The following is a 17,466-nucleotide window of genomic DNA, read 5'->3' as shown; positions in this document are numbered from 1 at the left end:
ACATGTGCCAGGATGGGGAACCAGAGGGAGCTGGCCTTCTGTAACTGGCGCTGAAAGTTCTCACTTCTGTTACCAAAGAGGTCACTACAGTTTGTTTCAGCTGGAGGATTTCTCAGTGTCCAATCTAATGACCCCCAAGGACTGTGACGGCAGAGGCTACTTCAGTTCCTAAGGCTTACTGAGGACAGCTGCCAGCACCCAGTCTTTTCGCCCTCTCTCCCTTCTTCTTCCTTCCCTCCTTTTTTGGCTGGCTGTGGGGGCTATTCGGAGGATGACGGGACACTCCCTGCCAAGCCTACTGGTAACTACTGCTCCCGCAGACAGGTGGACAGATGTGGGTGCTGAGAAGGCACTGCAGCTGCCAGGACATCCTAATGCCACAGTCCGGAGGAACTGGACCACTCCTGGGTGAGTTCATCTTTCATTTTGTGCCCCATGACCCTTACTACTTGTGGTCTGGGGATTAGTAGCATTGGCACCATCTGGGAGTTTGTTAGAAGTGAAGATCTTGCCCCAGACCCCCTAAATCAGAATCTGCATTTTATCACAATCCTTAGGTGGGATTTTTATCAAGATCCTAGCTAATTTGTATGCATGTTAAGGTTTGAGAAGCATTGCCAGTGATTAGTGCCAAAAACTAACAAACAAACAATTTAAAATGGCTAAAATCAGAGCTACTAATTAGAAAGAGAGAAAGCCATTCTGGGTGTAAATTTAATCCTAAACCACACACTAGAGCCTGAAGACTTGTAAATCCCGCACCATGACAGTCCTCCCAGGAGACATACCTAAAAATTATGATTAGTAACCAAAAAGATGATGACTGTACCTGTCGGTAGGTATCCTGGTGATGTTCCTCATTTCGAGAGTCATAATACTGCTCAATGAAGCCAAAATATTCCTCCCGCTTCCGCTGCAGGGTCAACTTCCTCCTCTCGGTGTTTGCTGGGAGATAGCCCTACAGACAGGACTGCTGGTCAGATGGGGACACACGTTGGTTGGATGAATCCTTAATATGTATTTTAGCCTAAGCAGTGGCTTGGAAACTGTCAATGGAATGGAAGGACAACTGCCAAGAGGACAAGAGTAATCCCTTTTTGGGTCTGGCCACCCAGTGTTTGCCCTCTCCTTCTTCAATGAGACTCACATGTGGGCAGATGAAGCAAGGCCAGCTTTCCCAGGGTTATTTACACCCATGGCCCTGCACTGCGTTTGGACCGTGTTCTGCTGGGGAGCACTCCAGAGCTCTCAGAGTTGGCCCGGCAGAGCAAGGAATGTAGGTCAATGGGAGGGAACTGGAGCTGAGTCAGGGCCTCTGAGGGCTGCATGTGTGCAAGGCAATATGTCCAAGAATCCCAGCAATACAGCCACCTCTATGACACATCTCAGTGGTGTGCCGTGTAAGTCTGTGCCAGTCACATATTCTTTTCCATGGTAACCGTCAGAATTACCAGCTTAGAAAGCGGAATGGAATCTGTGACATAGCAGCTATGATGTGCAGACACAGAACTCCCGACAGCGGCTTCCTGGCTAGTCAAAGCTCCAGGCCAACTTTCCTTCTTAGTCCTGGTCTAGAGCCCACTCTCCATTCTTGCATCTCTTGTTCCCCTTCTGTTCTCACCAAATCTACTCTCGGTAGCATTTACAGTTATTAGAAGTGGCACAACCAGTGATGACATGGTTGCAGAACTAGGAGTGGGGGACGGACATTCAGGAGAGAGGCCCTTCCTTTCACAGACATTTAGGTAGTACATTTCACAGCCAGCGCCTGGAGAGCAGGGACTGTGCTTTATTCATGTTTATGTATCCGTGCAGCACCTGGCACCATGCCTGGCAAACAGCAGGCCCATAATCATTCCTTACTGGATGAATGAATGAATGTGACAGGCTCAGGAAATACTACTGTCCCTATACCAGTGGCTGGCACAGTGCTCTGTCCCTGAAAGGTGGTCTAGTGAAGGCTTCTGAGGGAGGCCCATTTCTCAGCCCTACACGGCTACAGAGTGGCTTTCCACCATTCTGGTTATTCCTCCTGAAAAAGGACAGAAGTCCAGGGAACGTGGAAGCTTGCCCAAACAAGTGCTGGGATCCCCAGCTCACTGTACTCCTTCTCCTTGGTGCTGAGAACGTGAAATTGTGACTATAGGGAAAAGCAGTGCTCTTCTATATATGTGTGAATACACTTGCAAGAATGTGTCTCTTCATGCACGGAAATAGATGACAGCCCTACAGATCTGCTGTACGCAGTGGGACTGGAGAAATCTATGCGGTTAAGATGAATGTGCCCAGACTAACCTCATCAGGTAGGAAGGGCTGTGTGAGGCTCACGCTTCTCTACACAGTGGGTAGAACTCACCGACAGGAGTCTCCAGGTTACAGGTCGAACCTCCCTGGGAACCCCTGGCCAGCTACACTTCCTCAGTTCATCTGCAAATAGATAACCTCGTTGGATTAGCTCTTCCCAACAACCACCCTAAAACAAACTTCACTGGGCACTGCCTGATTCCTCGTGCTGTTCAAGAAAGACCACCACCAGCAGCTACTGACAAGCACAGGGAAAAAGTCCCAAACAGCAGCCCTGGGCAGCTAAGTGGCCAAGACATGGCTCCACAGGGGTGATGCAGTCAGCTCAGAGATCAGACTTAGAGGGGAAAAGGAAGACCAGTTGGGCATGGATTTCATTTGGAATCACCTTGAGGTAGGGGAGACAAAAGCCAGAAGAGTTGCACTATGGTCTACAGGCCACAGAATCCAGTCCCATCTAACTTGGTCCCTATTTTCTAGTAATGTACTTCTGACTTAATACCTGCATGTCACTGCAATGGGCACCAGATCAGGAGATGCTGGAAAAGTAAAAGAAGGAAGAATAAAGAGCAATAGCTTCCAGGTCTCTCTCTGAGAATTCCAGTCACCAAGAGGTCCTACCTTGTTCGGGGCTCACGGGGACTCACCTAAGTCAGTGTTGTGGCTGGAGAGAAGCTGACGGAACTTTTCTAGGCGGGTTTTCTCCCGGACAGTCATTGGGGGTGCTCCAGAAGCGTTCTGGTCTGAGATGCGGGCAACCAGGGGGATGATGGGTCGGAGAGGGAGTGACTGCTGTTTGTGGAGTGGGTTCCTCAGGCATGTATCACCTGCAATAGTGAAAAAGAGTAAAGGCAGCGTGTAGAGCACAGACTCAGAGGAGCCCTACGCTGGCTGTTTAGTATTGGCCTCTCTGCCAGAACCGCATCTGTGCCACTGGCATGCTGCCCAAAGGTGCCCGCTGAGGGGCAGCCCGGGGATGCAAAGCCAGCTGCACTCCACACATCTACCCAGAGGAAGGGCTGCATTTTTATCACATCCTACGAAGCTACCTTACATGCTAACAGAGACTCTGGATGCCGTAGCAACTTTGAGAGCTTTTTTGGCAACTCCGAATTGCCAAAAAAAATCAAATCTTTTCTTTCTACCCCAACTTAGAATGTTCTTTCACACCTAATATTGAGTGTGGGGGCAGCAGAGTCGAAGGCAGTGTTTGCCTTCCCTTTCATCACAGAGCACATAGGAAATGATGACACAGGAAAGCACATGTAATAAAAACAGGTGGCTGCTCGCCTGAAAGCCCAGGCCCCAAGCAGCTGTCCCAAAGACTGATTAGTAACCAAAAAGCCATGGCACAATTCTAACCTGTTCTTGGCCCATCCATGTGCCCTGCACACCAGATGAGAAGTTCTGACCCAAGACAATCCTGTTTTGGGAGGCTAAAGTTCCTCTGTGCTCCCATATTTCCCACCAAGATGAACCAGCTTTTAATTCTGTAAGGGTAGGACTGAAATAACAGGAACACAGACTCAAGCATAACCAGATGTCTGGTTCTAGACATTTCTAACCTAGATGGTAGGCAGGAGAGATGAGTGGTGCAGCACTGATCTTTATTGAGTTCTTACTGTGTATGAGACACCATGCTGGTCACATTTACATAGGATCTCTCATTTGATTCTTATAACATATAGTAGTGATTTAGTGCTCCTCTATGGATAAAGAAACTATAGCTCAGAGAGGTTAACAGTGATTGGCTAGTGAGACCTGAGAAGCCACCTTGCATCTGTCTGCCTCCAAAACCCTTATTTGTTTTACCACCCCAAAGAAAACTTAGTTTTAAATTCTGACTGTCCTTCCATGACTGTTTCATATCCTTCAACTGTCTGGTCCTTAAGAAGGAGTCCCCACAAGAATTAAATGATGAACACGCCACAGCCCCCACAACTAGAAGGTTTACAGAAATGACTGCCACAGGGAACTTGGCTAGGGGGAGGCCCAGTGTCACATGGGGCCTAGAACATGTGCACCACACACCACACAGCTGAGAGCATGTGCCCCTCTGATAACACAGATTAACAGATGATGCTCACAGGAGGGAGCCTCACAGAGGGAATGTTCTGGACTGTCCTGGCTGCACACGAGCAGCACCTCCATTAGGGACTGTGGTGGGGGCCTTCCTCACACTTGGCCCCTTGGAAGCCCTCTGTCACAGCACACAGACACTTCCAGGAGCCTATAGCCATGGTCACTCAGTTGGTCAACACCCAACACCCATGTGGGCATGGCTCCCAAGGCTCAGCCTGGGTCCCAAGTCAGTGATGGAAAGTGGCTGTGGAATAATTTTAAAGGCCTTATGGCCTGATTTCATGACAACGTGTTTATTCTGAAACTGTGGACGTGGTTCCCTTAGAACCCAAGTCAGGGCACACTCTAGGGCTCTGACGTTCCTCTACTTCCTCTTCACCTTTTACCAATCAGCTGTTCTAACTTTCACTGGAAAGATGACACTTCCTTCTCCAGCTCAGAATTACTGACTTCCATAAAACCCCTTAGGGCAACATTATATACAGCAATGGATGCTCAAAAGAGCACACTGACAGTCCCCAAACATCTACTAAAACCACCATCACCCTAACCAGAAGCAATAGAAGGGATGTCTCTTCCCACCCCACCCCAACCCGATGGGCATGGAGCTGTGACACAGAGCCATCAAAGTGGGAGGAGCAAGTACAGCCTATGACCCATTAGGTCGCTGATGTAACATCAGGCTTGAGCTTGCACGTTTATCACAAAATGAAAGATCTGAGTGGTACCCTAAAGAAAAACTGTTTATTTAAAAGGCACTCTGCTGAAAAGGCTGAGGTTATGGAGGGGAGCAGGACGGACTTACTGGAATTTCTGGACAGCTGAGCATCACTGCTGGACTTTATGACCTTGTAGCTGGCAGGAACATCAGATGTTGTTGACTGGGAGCGTTCTGGTTTCACCCTCAGCTTGCTGTGGTTTTCTAGGACTTGGGCTGCGGTTGCCAGAGCAACTTTTGAGTTTAGAGTTTGGAAAGAAGGGGAGGAAAAGTCCTCTTCCTCATCATCACCAATGTCCCAAGCATCACTGGTATTCCGAGCAAACTCATGGAAACTGGAGGCCTTCTTATTCTTCAAAGGAACTGCGTTGACTTTGGACCGTTCTTTGATGAAGCTTTAAGAAAGGAGACCTCGTGACCAAGGAATGATCTGCCCCATCTGACCACCTTCACTGGCTTAATTGTAACAGTATGACAAACTACCCTAATACACAGTCTTTACCTTTTTCAAATAAAAAAACCCCACTTGTATCCATTCCTCATCTAGATGCATCTGGACCAGCACCATGCTGCAGAGACAGTTGTAGCCAAGACAGCAATGCTCACCAAATACCCTATATGCTCCTCTACAGTTCCCAGCCCCCCACAATTAGTTGAGGTCAGATGACTAGTCCAGCCAATGGGCAGAGGAGAGAAGTCAGGTAATCACTTCCAAGCCAAAGCAGATAAGAACAGGTATGAGTTCTCTCTATAAGCTTTCTTCTACCCTGATAACTGGCACCTCCTTCACCTGGGAAACAGAGTAGCTGCGTGGGGCCGGGCCTGCCCCCTACCTCCTCTCAACTCCACTCTGGACACTAGCATGAGCAAGGAATAAACCTTTGTTTTGTCAATCCACTGAGACTCCAGAGTTAATCTCTTATGGCAACATAACCTAAACTATTCCTTAGAGTAGAACATAAACCACAGGCAGAACCAGAGAGAATTTTAGGTAGTCTGTATGTAGCATTAAACATTGAGTTCCAGAATGAATGTGTTGTTCCTTCTTCGTTCAGCTAAAGTCCTTCTGCTAGCCTAGAGGAGACAGTCTCAGTTCGGCGCTGCTCAGTCTTTAAGACTATTTTTTAACAAAGAGAGACTAGACTCAGGATCAACACATTTGCAAGCAACATCAGCTGGCTTAGAATTTTATTAATAAGATTGTTCTGTTTTTCACTGTGTTTATTTTTAAGGTTACTTTCTACTTTTTGGCAAATGATAATTGGCTTTCTACTTCTAATTTATAGAAGTGATAAGGTTTACTTTAAAATATAAATCTGGGGGCAGCCCGGGTGGCTCAGCGGTTTAGCACCGCCTTCAGCCCAGGGCATGGTCCTGGAGACACGGGATCAAGTCCCACGTCCGGCTCCCTGCGAGGAGCCTGCATCTCCCTCTGCCTGTGTCTCTGCCTCTCTCTCTCTCCTTCTCTCTCTCTGTGTCTCTATGAATAGATAAATAAAATCTTTTAAAAAATAATAAAATAAAATATAAATCTGGGGCACCTTGCTGGCTTAGTCAGTAGAGTGTGTGACTCTTGATCTCAGGATTGTGAGTTCAAGCCCCATGTTAGGTATAGCAATTATTTAAAAATAAAATCCTTAAAGAAATAAAAATATAAATCTAATTGAGTTTTTAAGAAAGTTTATTTGGGGGCACCTGGGTGGCTCAGTGGTTGAGCACCTGCCTTTGGCTAAGGTCCTGATCCTGGGGTCCTAGGATCAAGTCCCACCATTGGGCTCCCCACAGAGAGCCTGCTTCTCTCTCTGTCTCTGCCTCTCTCTGTACCTCTCATGAAAAAATAAGTAAAATCTTTAAAAAAATAAAAAAGTTAATTTTTTAAAACGCATTTGGTAAAATAATAGTACAGACTTTGGCAACAAAACAAAACAACCTATAAAGATGGTACATGACTAAAGCTTGGGAAATACCAGATTAACACACTGAGTAAAAAAACAAAAAACAAACAAACAAACAAAAAAAAAAAACACTGAGTAAAGAGAGCCTAGTTCTTTTTTTTTTTTTTAAAAAGATTTAGTTTTACTTATTTATGATAGACATAGAGAGAGAGAGAGAGAGAGAGACAGGCAGAGACACAGGCAGAGATAGAAGCAGGCTCCATGCAGGGAGCCCGATGTGGGACTCGATCCCGGGACTCCAGGATCGCGCCCTGGGCCAAAGGCAGGCGCGAAACCGCTGAGCCACCCAGGGATCCCCAAGAGAGCCTAGTTCTAAGAGTCATGTACACCATTCCTACTTTCCTGACCTTTTCCTCTTTATGTCTCCTCATCAATGCCTGCGGCTCTTATTCTGGATCCAGGGGACTATGTGGTTGGGACATTTCTTCTTCTTTTAAAGATGTATTTTATAGAAAGAAAGAAAGATGTATTTATTTTAGAGAAAGAAAGAAAGCATGCATGTGCACATGTGGGAGGGGCAGAGGGAGAGAGAATCTTAAGCAGATTCCACGCTAACCCAGAGCCCGACTCGGGGCTCCATTTCACAGCCCTGATATCAGGACCTAAAAGCAAGAGCTGGATGCTGGTCTAACTCAGTCTCGTCTCGAACCTCAAACCTTATATAAATTTACACCTGGGGACTGGAATGCACTGGAGTAAAGACAACTTTAAATGCCCGTTTCCTCCAGCAATGTCCAATGACTCTAGAGGAGAAACAAGGCTCTGCCGGAAGAGCAGAAGTTCCCCCATTTCTAGGAGCTATTTCTTCCTCTTGGGCAGAGGTAAGAGGTAAGGTAACTGTTCTCATTTCCCAAGAGGAGTCCAATGCTGATTCCAAAAGATAATTGTTATTAACATTGATGAAGACAGTCTGATAATTCATTCACCAGAATGTCCCTACTATTAGCATCAGAAAAGGAGTAAGATTTTACTGAGACATTACTTTCAAACACTGGTCTCACAGAGAGTAAAGGAAGAAAAGATATTCTCAAGGAGAGTAAAGGAAGAAAAGATATCACACAAAACATAGGAGAGGAAACTAGATTTCAAGATGTAGCAATTCAAATGTGATGGAAACAAAATACCATGTTCCACCAGCTAAGTTGACAAAGATCTAAAGAGTGTTCTCTTCAGTGCTAACCAGGGTGCACTGGGGCCATCTAATACTGCAGGTGAGGGTGTGTACTGTACAGCCTTCTGGAAAACAAGGTGGCAACATACATACCATATAAAACTGTTCATTGGGATGCCTGGGTGGCTCAGTGGTTGAGCGTCTGCCTTTGGCCCAGGGTGTGATCCCCGGGTGTTGGGATCGAGTCCTACATTGGGCTCCCTGCATGAAGCCTGCTTCTCCTCCTTTTGCCTATGTCTCTGACTCTCTGTCTCTCATAGATAGATAGATAGATAGATAGATAGATAGATAGATAGATAGATAGATAGATAGACAACTGTTCATAATCTCTGACCCTAACAAAATAACCAGAGGGTCAAAAAGGATCTAAGGGAGTTTATCATGGTGTTTCTTATTTTTGTTAAAAACTGAAAACAACATAAACATCCAGAAATTGGAAATGATGAAATACAGTTCAGCCATCACACAAAATGCTATAATGCCACTGAAAAGCACATTTTACAGGCTACTTAGTATCACTAGAAAATGATCTCAATAAAGTGAGAACTGGAACGAAAAGATATATTTTTATAATCTTGGTATTAAAAAAAAGTTTATGCATAGAAAAGATCAGAAAGAAAATACATCAAAATGTTAACAGTGCTTATCACTATGCTATGGAATTATAGGTAGTATTTGATTTCACTTTTTTAGGTCTCTGAATTATTCGTGTTTTCTACAGTGAGCATATTACTTTTATTTATTTTTTATTTATTTATTTATTTTTTTATTATTACTTTTATTAATCAGTGGATAAGGTTGTTGGCTTTCAGCAGTCCCCAAAGTAAGATTACTTCTAAACTTACTGAATGAACAATCAGAAATGAACAAGAGCTCAAATTAAAGAAAATAAAACTGGGGCATGTTAAATTTTAACAATAAAACTGTGAATATCTGCTATCAAAAATCTATTAATGAGGGATCCCTGGGTGGCACAGCGGTTTAGCGCCTGCCTTTGGCCCAGGGCACGATCCTGGAGACCCGGGATCGAATCCCACGTCGGGCTCCCGGTGCATGGAGCCTGCTTCTCCCTCTGCCTGTGTCTCTGCCTCTCTCTCTCTCATTCTGTGTGACTATCATAAATAAATAAAAATTTAAAAAAAAAAAATCTATTAATGAGCCAGAAAAGGCAAATTACTCCTCTGTGGACCTGGTGAGGCTGCATGTTCTGGATGCCCACTATGCTCACTGCTCCTTTGCTGAGGGGGGTGTAGGACCCACTGCCTGCAGTACACACCTCAGAAAGCCCATTGTCAAGAACAAGTAGGCAGATGTATAAGAATGATGTCACCAATAAAATTCTGCATAAGGGTCCATGGTCACAGTTATTGTTGTTTTCCTTTTTGGAAGCTATGTGACCTCAAACTTGCATATGATGAACTCAACACAGTGATATGAAGTGCTTTGGGTTAATGAAGGTTAACTACAGTTTTTTCTGGTTGATGTTTCCTAAATACTCTCTCTTTTTAAATTTTATTTATTTTTTAGAGAGAGAGAGCATGCACATGTGCCTGGGCGGGGCGGGGGGTGGGGGTAGGTTGGGGGAGAGGCAGAGAGAAGCTCAAGCAGACTCCCTACTGAGTACAGAGCCAGCCACAGGGCTCGATCCCACAACCCTGAGATCATGACCTGAGCTGAAATCAAGAGTCCAACCCTTAACCGACTGAACCACCCAGGTGCCCCCCCTCCTTTTTAAGTAGGCTCCATGGCCAATGTAGGGCTTGAATTCATGACCCTGAGATCAAGAGTCACATGCTCTACTTACTGACTGAGCCAGCCAGGAGTCCGTCCTAAATACTCTCTCGATATTTTGAGGATTTTTTTTTTTCTTTTAAAGATTTTATTTATTTATTCATGAGAGACACACAGAGAGAGGCAGAGACACAGGCAGAGGGAGAAGCAGGCTCCCTGCCGGGAGCCCGCTGTGAAACTCAATCCCAGAACTCCAGGATCACTTCCTGGGCCGAAGGCAGATGGTCAACCACTGAGTCACCCAGGCGTCCCTATTTTGAGGATTTTTAAAATAAGTCATTAAGTTAAGAAGCTGAGTTTTAACTCTGGTGAAAGAATTGGTTGAATGGATGGTGAATTAAGATCAGATGAAGCACATGCATGCCCAGGACTGGACTAAAACACTATACCAAGAGATGGGCTATGCTGAGAATCCAGCCCCCCCCCTTTTTTTTTAAGATTTTATTTATTTATTCATGAGAAACACAAACAGAGAGGAGAGAGAGGGAGGAGAGATAGAGAGAGGCAGAGACACAGGCAGAGGGAGAAACAGGCTCCGTGCGGGGAGCCTGACATGGGACTTGATCCTGGGTCTCCAAGATCACACCCTGAGCTGAAGGCGGCGCTAAACCGCTGAGCCACCAAGGCTGCCCAAGAGTCCAGCTCTAATAGACACTGAGCTTTCTATACAAATGAAAAAAGTGAATCATCTGGGTACATAAGGGCTTGTACATAAGGGCTTGTTATATTTTTCTTTATACCTTTTTATGCATTTCAAGTATTTCATTATATTTTTTGAAGCAGATGAAGATTCAGTGTAAGTCAAACTTAAGATTAAGAATTGGAATTTCCTCAGATAAAGACTTTTGCAAATAGAAATTGGAAGGACATATTCCAACACACTAAAAAGCAAAGAAGGGAGGAAAAGCTGTCATTCCCTGTGGACAGAAAAACAGGAGATCCAAAGCAGACCATTTTGAGGCTGCTAGATCATTTTAAGAATACCTATTCCAAAATAAAATAAAAAATAAAATAAATAAAATAAAATAAAATAAAATAAATATAAAAAAAAGAATACCTATTCCATAAAACCCCAAACTCAATCAACCAGTTAAAAAACTCAGCTCTGGGGCAGCCTGGGTGGCTCAGCAGTTTAGCAGCACCTTCAGCCCAGGGCATGATCCTGGAGACTGGGATGGAGTCCCACGTCAGACTCTCTGCATGGAGCCTGCTTCTCCCTCTGCCTGTGTCTCTATGCCTCTCTCTCTCTCTTTAGTTCTCTCATGAATAAATAAAAAAATCTTAAAAAAAAAAAAAACACAGCTCTGTCCTCAGGAAAGAGGCCTTCATGAAGAAAGGGATTGGTACCACCTAGAGGGATAGGATTCTGAGGACAACAAATTGGTGAGAACCACTCACAGAACAAAAGAAGCATGTCAGAGTGAAAAGGTACTTGTGGGTTGCCACCGAGAAAAAGCAGAAAATCTACAGACCAGCAATAATGCTGGGAAAGTTTAAAGCTGAAGCATTTCCATGTTTATTAATCCTATTCACTCCAGAGGGGATAATTACATTTATACATACACGTGTAAGTTAACATGTATTGGTTACTTATAGGGTGCCAGGTTCTGTGCTGATATATACACCCATTTCTGATTAATGCTCATTCATAAGGCTATGAGATAGTATTATAACAATTATTATTATTTCCATTTGCAGATAAGGAAACTGAGGATTACTGAGGTTATGAGCAGGTAGCAAAGTCTGCACTCAAATCTAAGTCTACCTGATCTGAGAGCCTACATACACTCTTTTTAACTAATCTACCTAGCAAAAGAGGTCTAATAAGATCTATGGCTTGGGAGGAGGAGTTGCTAAGCAAACTGAGCACATAACACCACAGCTTTAATTTCCCCAAGTGTGCACAGCTGAGAGCCCCAACGCTTTCACCTTGTAGCAATCACTTCCTGTCTATGCAGAACCGGTTGTGTATGTCGGTGGCCAGAATGGGAAGAAGCCACATCCAGGAATATGGTCCTTGGAAGAAAAGTCTCTCTCTTCCCTTTTGACATCACAAGTCATCATAAAAAAACCAATCCAGGTAATCCTAGCTGGGGGTATCTCTGCTTTATAGGCTGCCTCATTTTAACATGGTCCCAACTAATTTATAACCAATCTAAGGCACCCTAACACAGTGTGGCTTGACGTTTACTCAAGATTGTTTAGACAGATCTATATCAAACTTACAACCCAGCTGGCTTCTCACAGATACCTTCATCATTCCTCCTTACAACTGAATGCCAAATTGTTGTTTAAAAAGCACTTTTGAGGGCACCTGGCTGACTCAGTCAGTGGAGCATGTGACTCTTGATCTAAGGGTTGTAAGCTCAAGTGCCGTGTTGGGTGTAGACATTACACAAAAATAAAATCTAAAAAAAAAAATTAAAAATTAAAAGCACTTTCGCAGAGACCTCATTTAATCATCACAACAGGGCAACCCTGGTGGCTCAGCAGTTTAGCGCCTGCCTTTGGCACGGGGTGTGATCCTGGAGACCCCGGATCGAGTCCCACGTCGGGCTCCCTGCGCATGGGGCCTGCTTCTCCCTCTGCCTGTCTCTCCCTCTCTCTCTTTCTCTCTGTGTCTCTCATGAATAAATAAATTAAATTAAAATAAAATCATCACAACTCTGACGTGAGTCTTATTATTTCTATTTTATGGATGAAGAAACTAAGGCTCAGAGAGGTCAAGTAATTTGCCCAAGATCATAGAACTAGAAAGTGAAAAAAGAGAGATTCAAGTAGTGCACATGACCCTAAAACTCACAAAAACGTAATAAATGGCATATCTGAGAGAAACTTAGTTGTTTGGTGACTGGTAACTTGTTAAATGGGAACACAAACCCCAAAGGATATGTTGAATAAGAGCAGCTCTGGGTTCTACTGGTTAGGAAACAATGGTTCAACCACTCTGTAATTTGATGGATACTACACCGTTTTACTGATAGGGCTGCTCACTTAACAGAAACAGCACATGCATATATTTAGAAAAATAATATCTGACACTGGTAAGGGGTGTGAAGCAAGTGAGGGTATTCAGTAACGTTAAAATAAACCCAGTCATCTTGATAACTAGTGTGGCTTCCTGTGAATTAGCTTTGTAACTGGAAACTAGGACCTATCATACTCTGGTATCAATTCAGAAAACAAAAAATTTAAAAGCTTGTCATACCATCAAGTGACCAATGGGGCCACTCTGCAGTAGGACTAGTTTTATCTGAGCTGTAAATATTATTATAGGCAATATTATCACTAATAGTAATAATTTGGCAAATTGAAGTTACTATATACAGAGAGGGAATGGTGTACTCTGCTCATGCAGTTTAGATGATTAAAGACCCTGTGTAAAGGCTTCTGCTGTGATGGGGATTAACCATACAGTAATTAATGGCAGTTTGAAGGGGAACGGTAATCATGTAGCGGAGAAAGTAATAAAAAATGTCCCAACAAAGGTATTAAAATAAGGGCAATGAATGTTTTATAGTAACAATCTGGAATTGTAAAATGGTCCGGTGCAGACCCGAGATGTTGTCTCATGTTGCAGAGTACTAATAACAGACCACCATGTGCATGGAAAGGGGAAGCAATTTATTCAGTCACAATTATATTCCTCCCAAATCGCAGAGCTAAGTGATTACTTCTACTGAGAGTATGATTGCAACTCTGCTGAATGGTCAGTGAAAATACTTGTGCTTTTATGTAACTAATAAGTAGGAAAACAAAAGTGTTGAAAATGTGTCTTGGCAGCTTGGAATACGGCAATATTCCTCAAGACCTGTCCTCAAACACAATCAGGGAAAACTCACTCAGTAACTGATGCAGACAAGGTGTGGTGACTCTGACACAAACATAAAAAGGACAGTACACTCTGCTGCCTTATGTATGAGCGGATGGACTGATTTCTAGGTTAGCCATGTATTTATCAAAGGCCATTATAAAATATGTCAGAATGGATCTACCACCAATCAACAAATCCTTGCTGTGAACAGAACTGGCTACAAGGCACAGAAGACTCCACTATGATGCTTAAATTAAGAAGACCATGATGTCAAGGCACCAGGCAGGGGTTTCTTCTGCAGGTCTCTTGGCTATCCCCTCTAGTTACAAGGTAGCTGCTACAGCTTCCAGCATCTCATTTCCACATTACCACATTCAAAAGCAGGAAACTTGGGAGGAGACACAAAGAGGCTCTCTTCACAAAATGATCTCTCTGGTGGAACAAGAAAATCTTTCCAAGTACCCTCCTTCAGAAGACTTTCTTTTGCATCTCACTGGCCAGACTCAATGCGATAAGCCCACAGTAGGCCACTGGGATGACCAAGAAGTTTTTAAAAGGCTGAAACTAATATGGATGCCTGCTCTAAGTACATTTCACCTGCTCAGTAGCTAAATAAAATTATGGCTCTTGGGCAAGAGGAAGCAGGCAGCAGGGAAGAATGTTGAGTAGTGCCTGCTCCCCTGGTCAACTGACCAGATAGTCTATCACTGGTAAAATGAGAAAACAGGATTCATTCTATTTAATGGTAATGTCACAGAGAACATATTCCTCCGCTAAGAAGAGCAAGGTACAAGCTAAGAAGCACTGAAGTAAAGCCCATGATTTCACTCCTTCATTCCATAAATGTTTACTTAATGCCTACTGGTTGTCACATGCTGTTCTAGGTGCTAAGCGCATAGTGGTGAATAAAACAAAGTCCCTGCCCTCAAAGAACTTATACTCTAGTGGTTTCTTTTTTTTTTTTTTTTAATTTATTTATTTATGATAGTCACAGAGAGAGAGAGAGAGGCAGAGACACAGGCAGAGGGAGAAGCAGGCTCCATGCACCGGGAGCCCGACGTGGGATTCGATCCTGGGTCTCCAGGATCGTGCCCTGGGCCAAAGGCAGGCGCCAAACCGCTGCGCCACCCAGGGATCCCACTCTAGTGGTTTCTGATTTAAAAACTGCATTACAGGGATCCCTGGGTGGCGCAGCGGTTTGGCGCCTGCCTTTGGCCCAGGGCGCAATCCTGGAGACCCGGGATCGAATCCCACGTCGGGCTCCCGGTGCATGGAGCCTGCTTCTCCCTCTGCCTGTGTCTCTGCCTCTCTCTCTCTCTGTGACTATCATAAATAAATGAAAAAAAAATTAAAAAATCTTTAAAAAAAATAAAAAATAAAAACTGCATTACAGAAAAGAACAGCAGTCACGCTTCCATAGTAATTCAGAAGACTGTACCTTGCCACATACTGGCCAAATTACAAAACAATGAGTAGAGGGGCACCTGGGTGGCTCAGTTGGTTAAGTATCTGCCTCCAGCTCAGGTCATGATTCCAGGGTCCTGGGATTGAGCCCCACATTGGGCTCCCTGCTCAGCCTCTCCCTCGGCCTCTCCCCACCCAGTCGTGTTCTCTCTCTCTCTCTAATAACTAAATAAAATCTTAAAAAAAAAAATGAGTTGATAGAATTACAGAAAGTTCACCACAAAATCAGCTAACTGGGCAGCCCGGGTGGCTCAGCAGTTTGGTGCCACCTTCAGTCCAGGGTGTGATCCTGGGGACCTGGGATCGGGTCCCACGTCAGGCTTCCTGCATGGAGCCTGCTTCTCCCTCTGCCTGTGTCTCTGCCCCCCCCCCCCTCATAAATAAATAAATAAAATCTTAAAAAAAATCCGCTAACTTATTTTCAAATATTAAAATACTGATAATGTACATCTGACAGAGCATTTCTGTAGGTATTCAAAATACTTTAATATACATTATCTTTACTCCTCCTTGACTGTGAAGGGAGAAGGGGTAGAAATTATTATACAGGTCCCAGAAGGATGAGAACCTAAGTCTTTATCTCTCATTCAGCTTTCACTACAAATTACAGCTTTCTTAGAAATAAGTCTCTAAAATTAGCATGTCCAGAGGTAGAGGCCAAAGTTCTTAGAAAATCTGAAAAGACAACCCATCTCCTCATTTCAGTCATTGTGGCTGAATGATGGCCCATGAGAGAAAGGAGTGGTAAAGTGATAATTAGGGGTATGAATATACACCCACCCATCTTAGATTTACCAAGGTTTCTATTGTATTTGAAAATAATTTATTAGAATTTTAACCTCCAAGGAGCTTTTTTAACTCTACTGTATGGCTGGGTTTCTTTCAGGGTGTCAGAGAAAAAGATGACCTGAAGAATGCCAGCCCTACAATTATATTCTGTTTGCCTTAGTTCTCATAACATAAGTGAGGAAAAGGTGGCAGACCTCTATATATATTCAGAAGCAATGAACCCCAGAAACCAGAAGAAAGTCATCAATCATCCAATCTGGGGACCATATTTAATCAACACCAAACCCTGCATATACCAGCTTCCAATGTAGGAATACAAAATATCTGATGTGAGTTAACTTCCCACTTAGTAACAGACTCTTTAGAGGTAAGAAGATTGCTTATCTTCTGATCAAAAACAGAGCAAGGGACAAGGAAGAAAAGATCAAAGAGGAAACTGTCATTTCAACAAAGCAGGGAAAAGTTTAGAAATTTTAGAAGAGGTACATGCATGAACTGAAAAATATCGTGACTTACTTTTTGGTGAGCCGAGGGTCCAGAGGAGGGTGTTGTGCTCCATACACAGGCTGGATGCTGAAAGCAAGAAAAAAGAAAGAAGCACGCTATCAGGAGTGATAAACATGTTGAGTAAGTACCATCTGCATCATAAAATTGGAAGGGACTTTGAGAAACAGGTTACCTCCAAGAACAACTACATCCAAGCCAAAGGACAGCAACTTGCTCTTTAAAAATAAAAAAGTCTCAGGCAGCCCGGGTGGCTCAGAGCCACCTTCAGCCCAGGGCCTGATCCTGGAGACCCGGGATCGAGTCCCATGTCGGGCTCCCTGCGTGGAGCCTGCTTCTCCCTCTGCCTGTGTCTCTGCCCACCCCCCTCTCTCACTCACTCATAAGTAAAAAAAAAAAAAAAATCTTAAAAAAAAAATAAAAAAGTCTCTCTTTAAAAAAAAGCTGGGGTGGGGGGGCAGCGCCTGGGTGGCTTAGTCAGTAAAGCAGTAAAGCGTAACACTCTTGATCTCAGGATCATGAATTCGAGCCCCACGTTGGGTGCACAGATTGCTTAAATATATAAACTTTAAAAAATAATAAGAAATAAAGCCTCTGAAGATGTTCATCTTCCATTGGGGCTTCAGTGCCTTACATACCTACTTGTCTGTTGGAAGTCCTATCTGTAAAGAAGACAGTATGGAAAGATAACAGGCTTTGGCGCTAGAGAGAGCATAGTTTCTGGCATTCATTACCTCTGTAAACTTGCACTAAATTACTTGACTACTACGAACCCATTTTCTCAACTGTAAAATGGGAGCATCACCAACTCCTAAAGAATCACTTGGGCTAAAAGACAGTGAAACGACACTAGATATCAAGGGAAGGATGACCC

At 43.9% G+C, this 17,466-nt stretch overlaps 1 protein-coding gene across 4 annotated transcripts in view; it reads right to left on the bottom strand.

Annotated features, from left to right (window-relative positions):
- The window catches only part of TBC1D22B (TBC1 domain family member 22B), an 84,455-nt gene that overhangs the window by 53,349 nt on the left and 13,640 nt on the right, over window positions 1-17,466 (bottom strand). For all 4 annotated transcript variants that reach the window (XR_008665067.1, XR_008665068.1, XM_055330022.1 and 1 more), the window contains exons 2-6: window positions 16,605-16,661; window positions 5,192-5,499; window positions 2,952-3,131; window positions 2,357-2,427; window positions 830-958 (exon numbers count right to left, since the gene is read on the bottom strand). Coding sequence is in view for 2 of the 4 variants with exons in the window: in XM_055330022.1 (XP_055185997.1) it covers window positions 830-958; window positions 2,357-2,427; window positions 2,952-3,131; window positions 5,192-5,499; window positions 16,605-16,661 (745 nt within the window). In the remaining 2 variants the exon portion in view is untranslated. The remainder of the gene's footprint in view (window positions 1-829; window positions 959-2,356; window positions 2,428-2,951; window positions 3,132-5,191; window positions 5,500-16,604; window positions 16,662-17,466) is intronic.

The sequence above is a fragment of the Nyctereutes procyonoides genome, unplaced genomic scaffold (assembly GCF_905146905.1).
Source record: "Nyctereutes procyonoides isolate TBG_1078 unplaced genomic scaffold, NYPRO_anot_genome, whole genome shotgun sequence".
Classification (NCBI taxonomy): domain Eukaryota; kingdom Metazoa; phylum Chordata; class Mammalia; order Carnivora; family Canidae; genus Nyctereutes; species Nyctereutes procyonoides.
The sequence above is the reverse complement of the archived record's forward strand: the minus strand, read 5'-3'. Positions and strand labels throughout refer to the sequence as shown.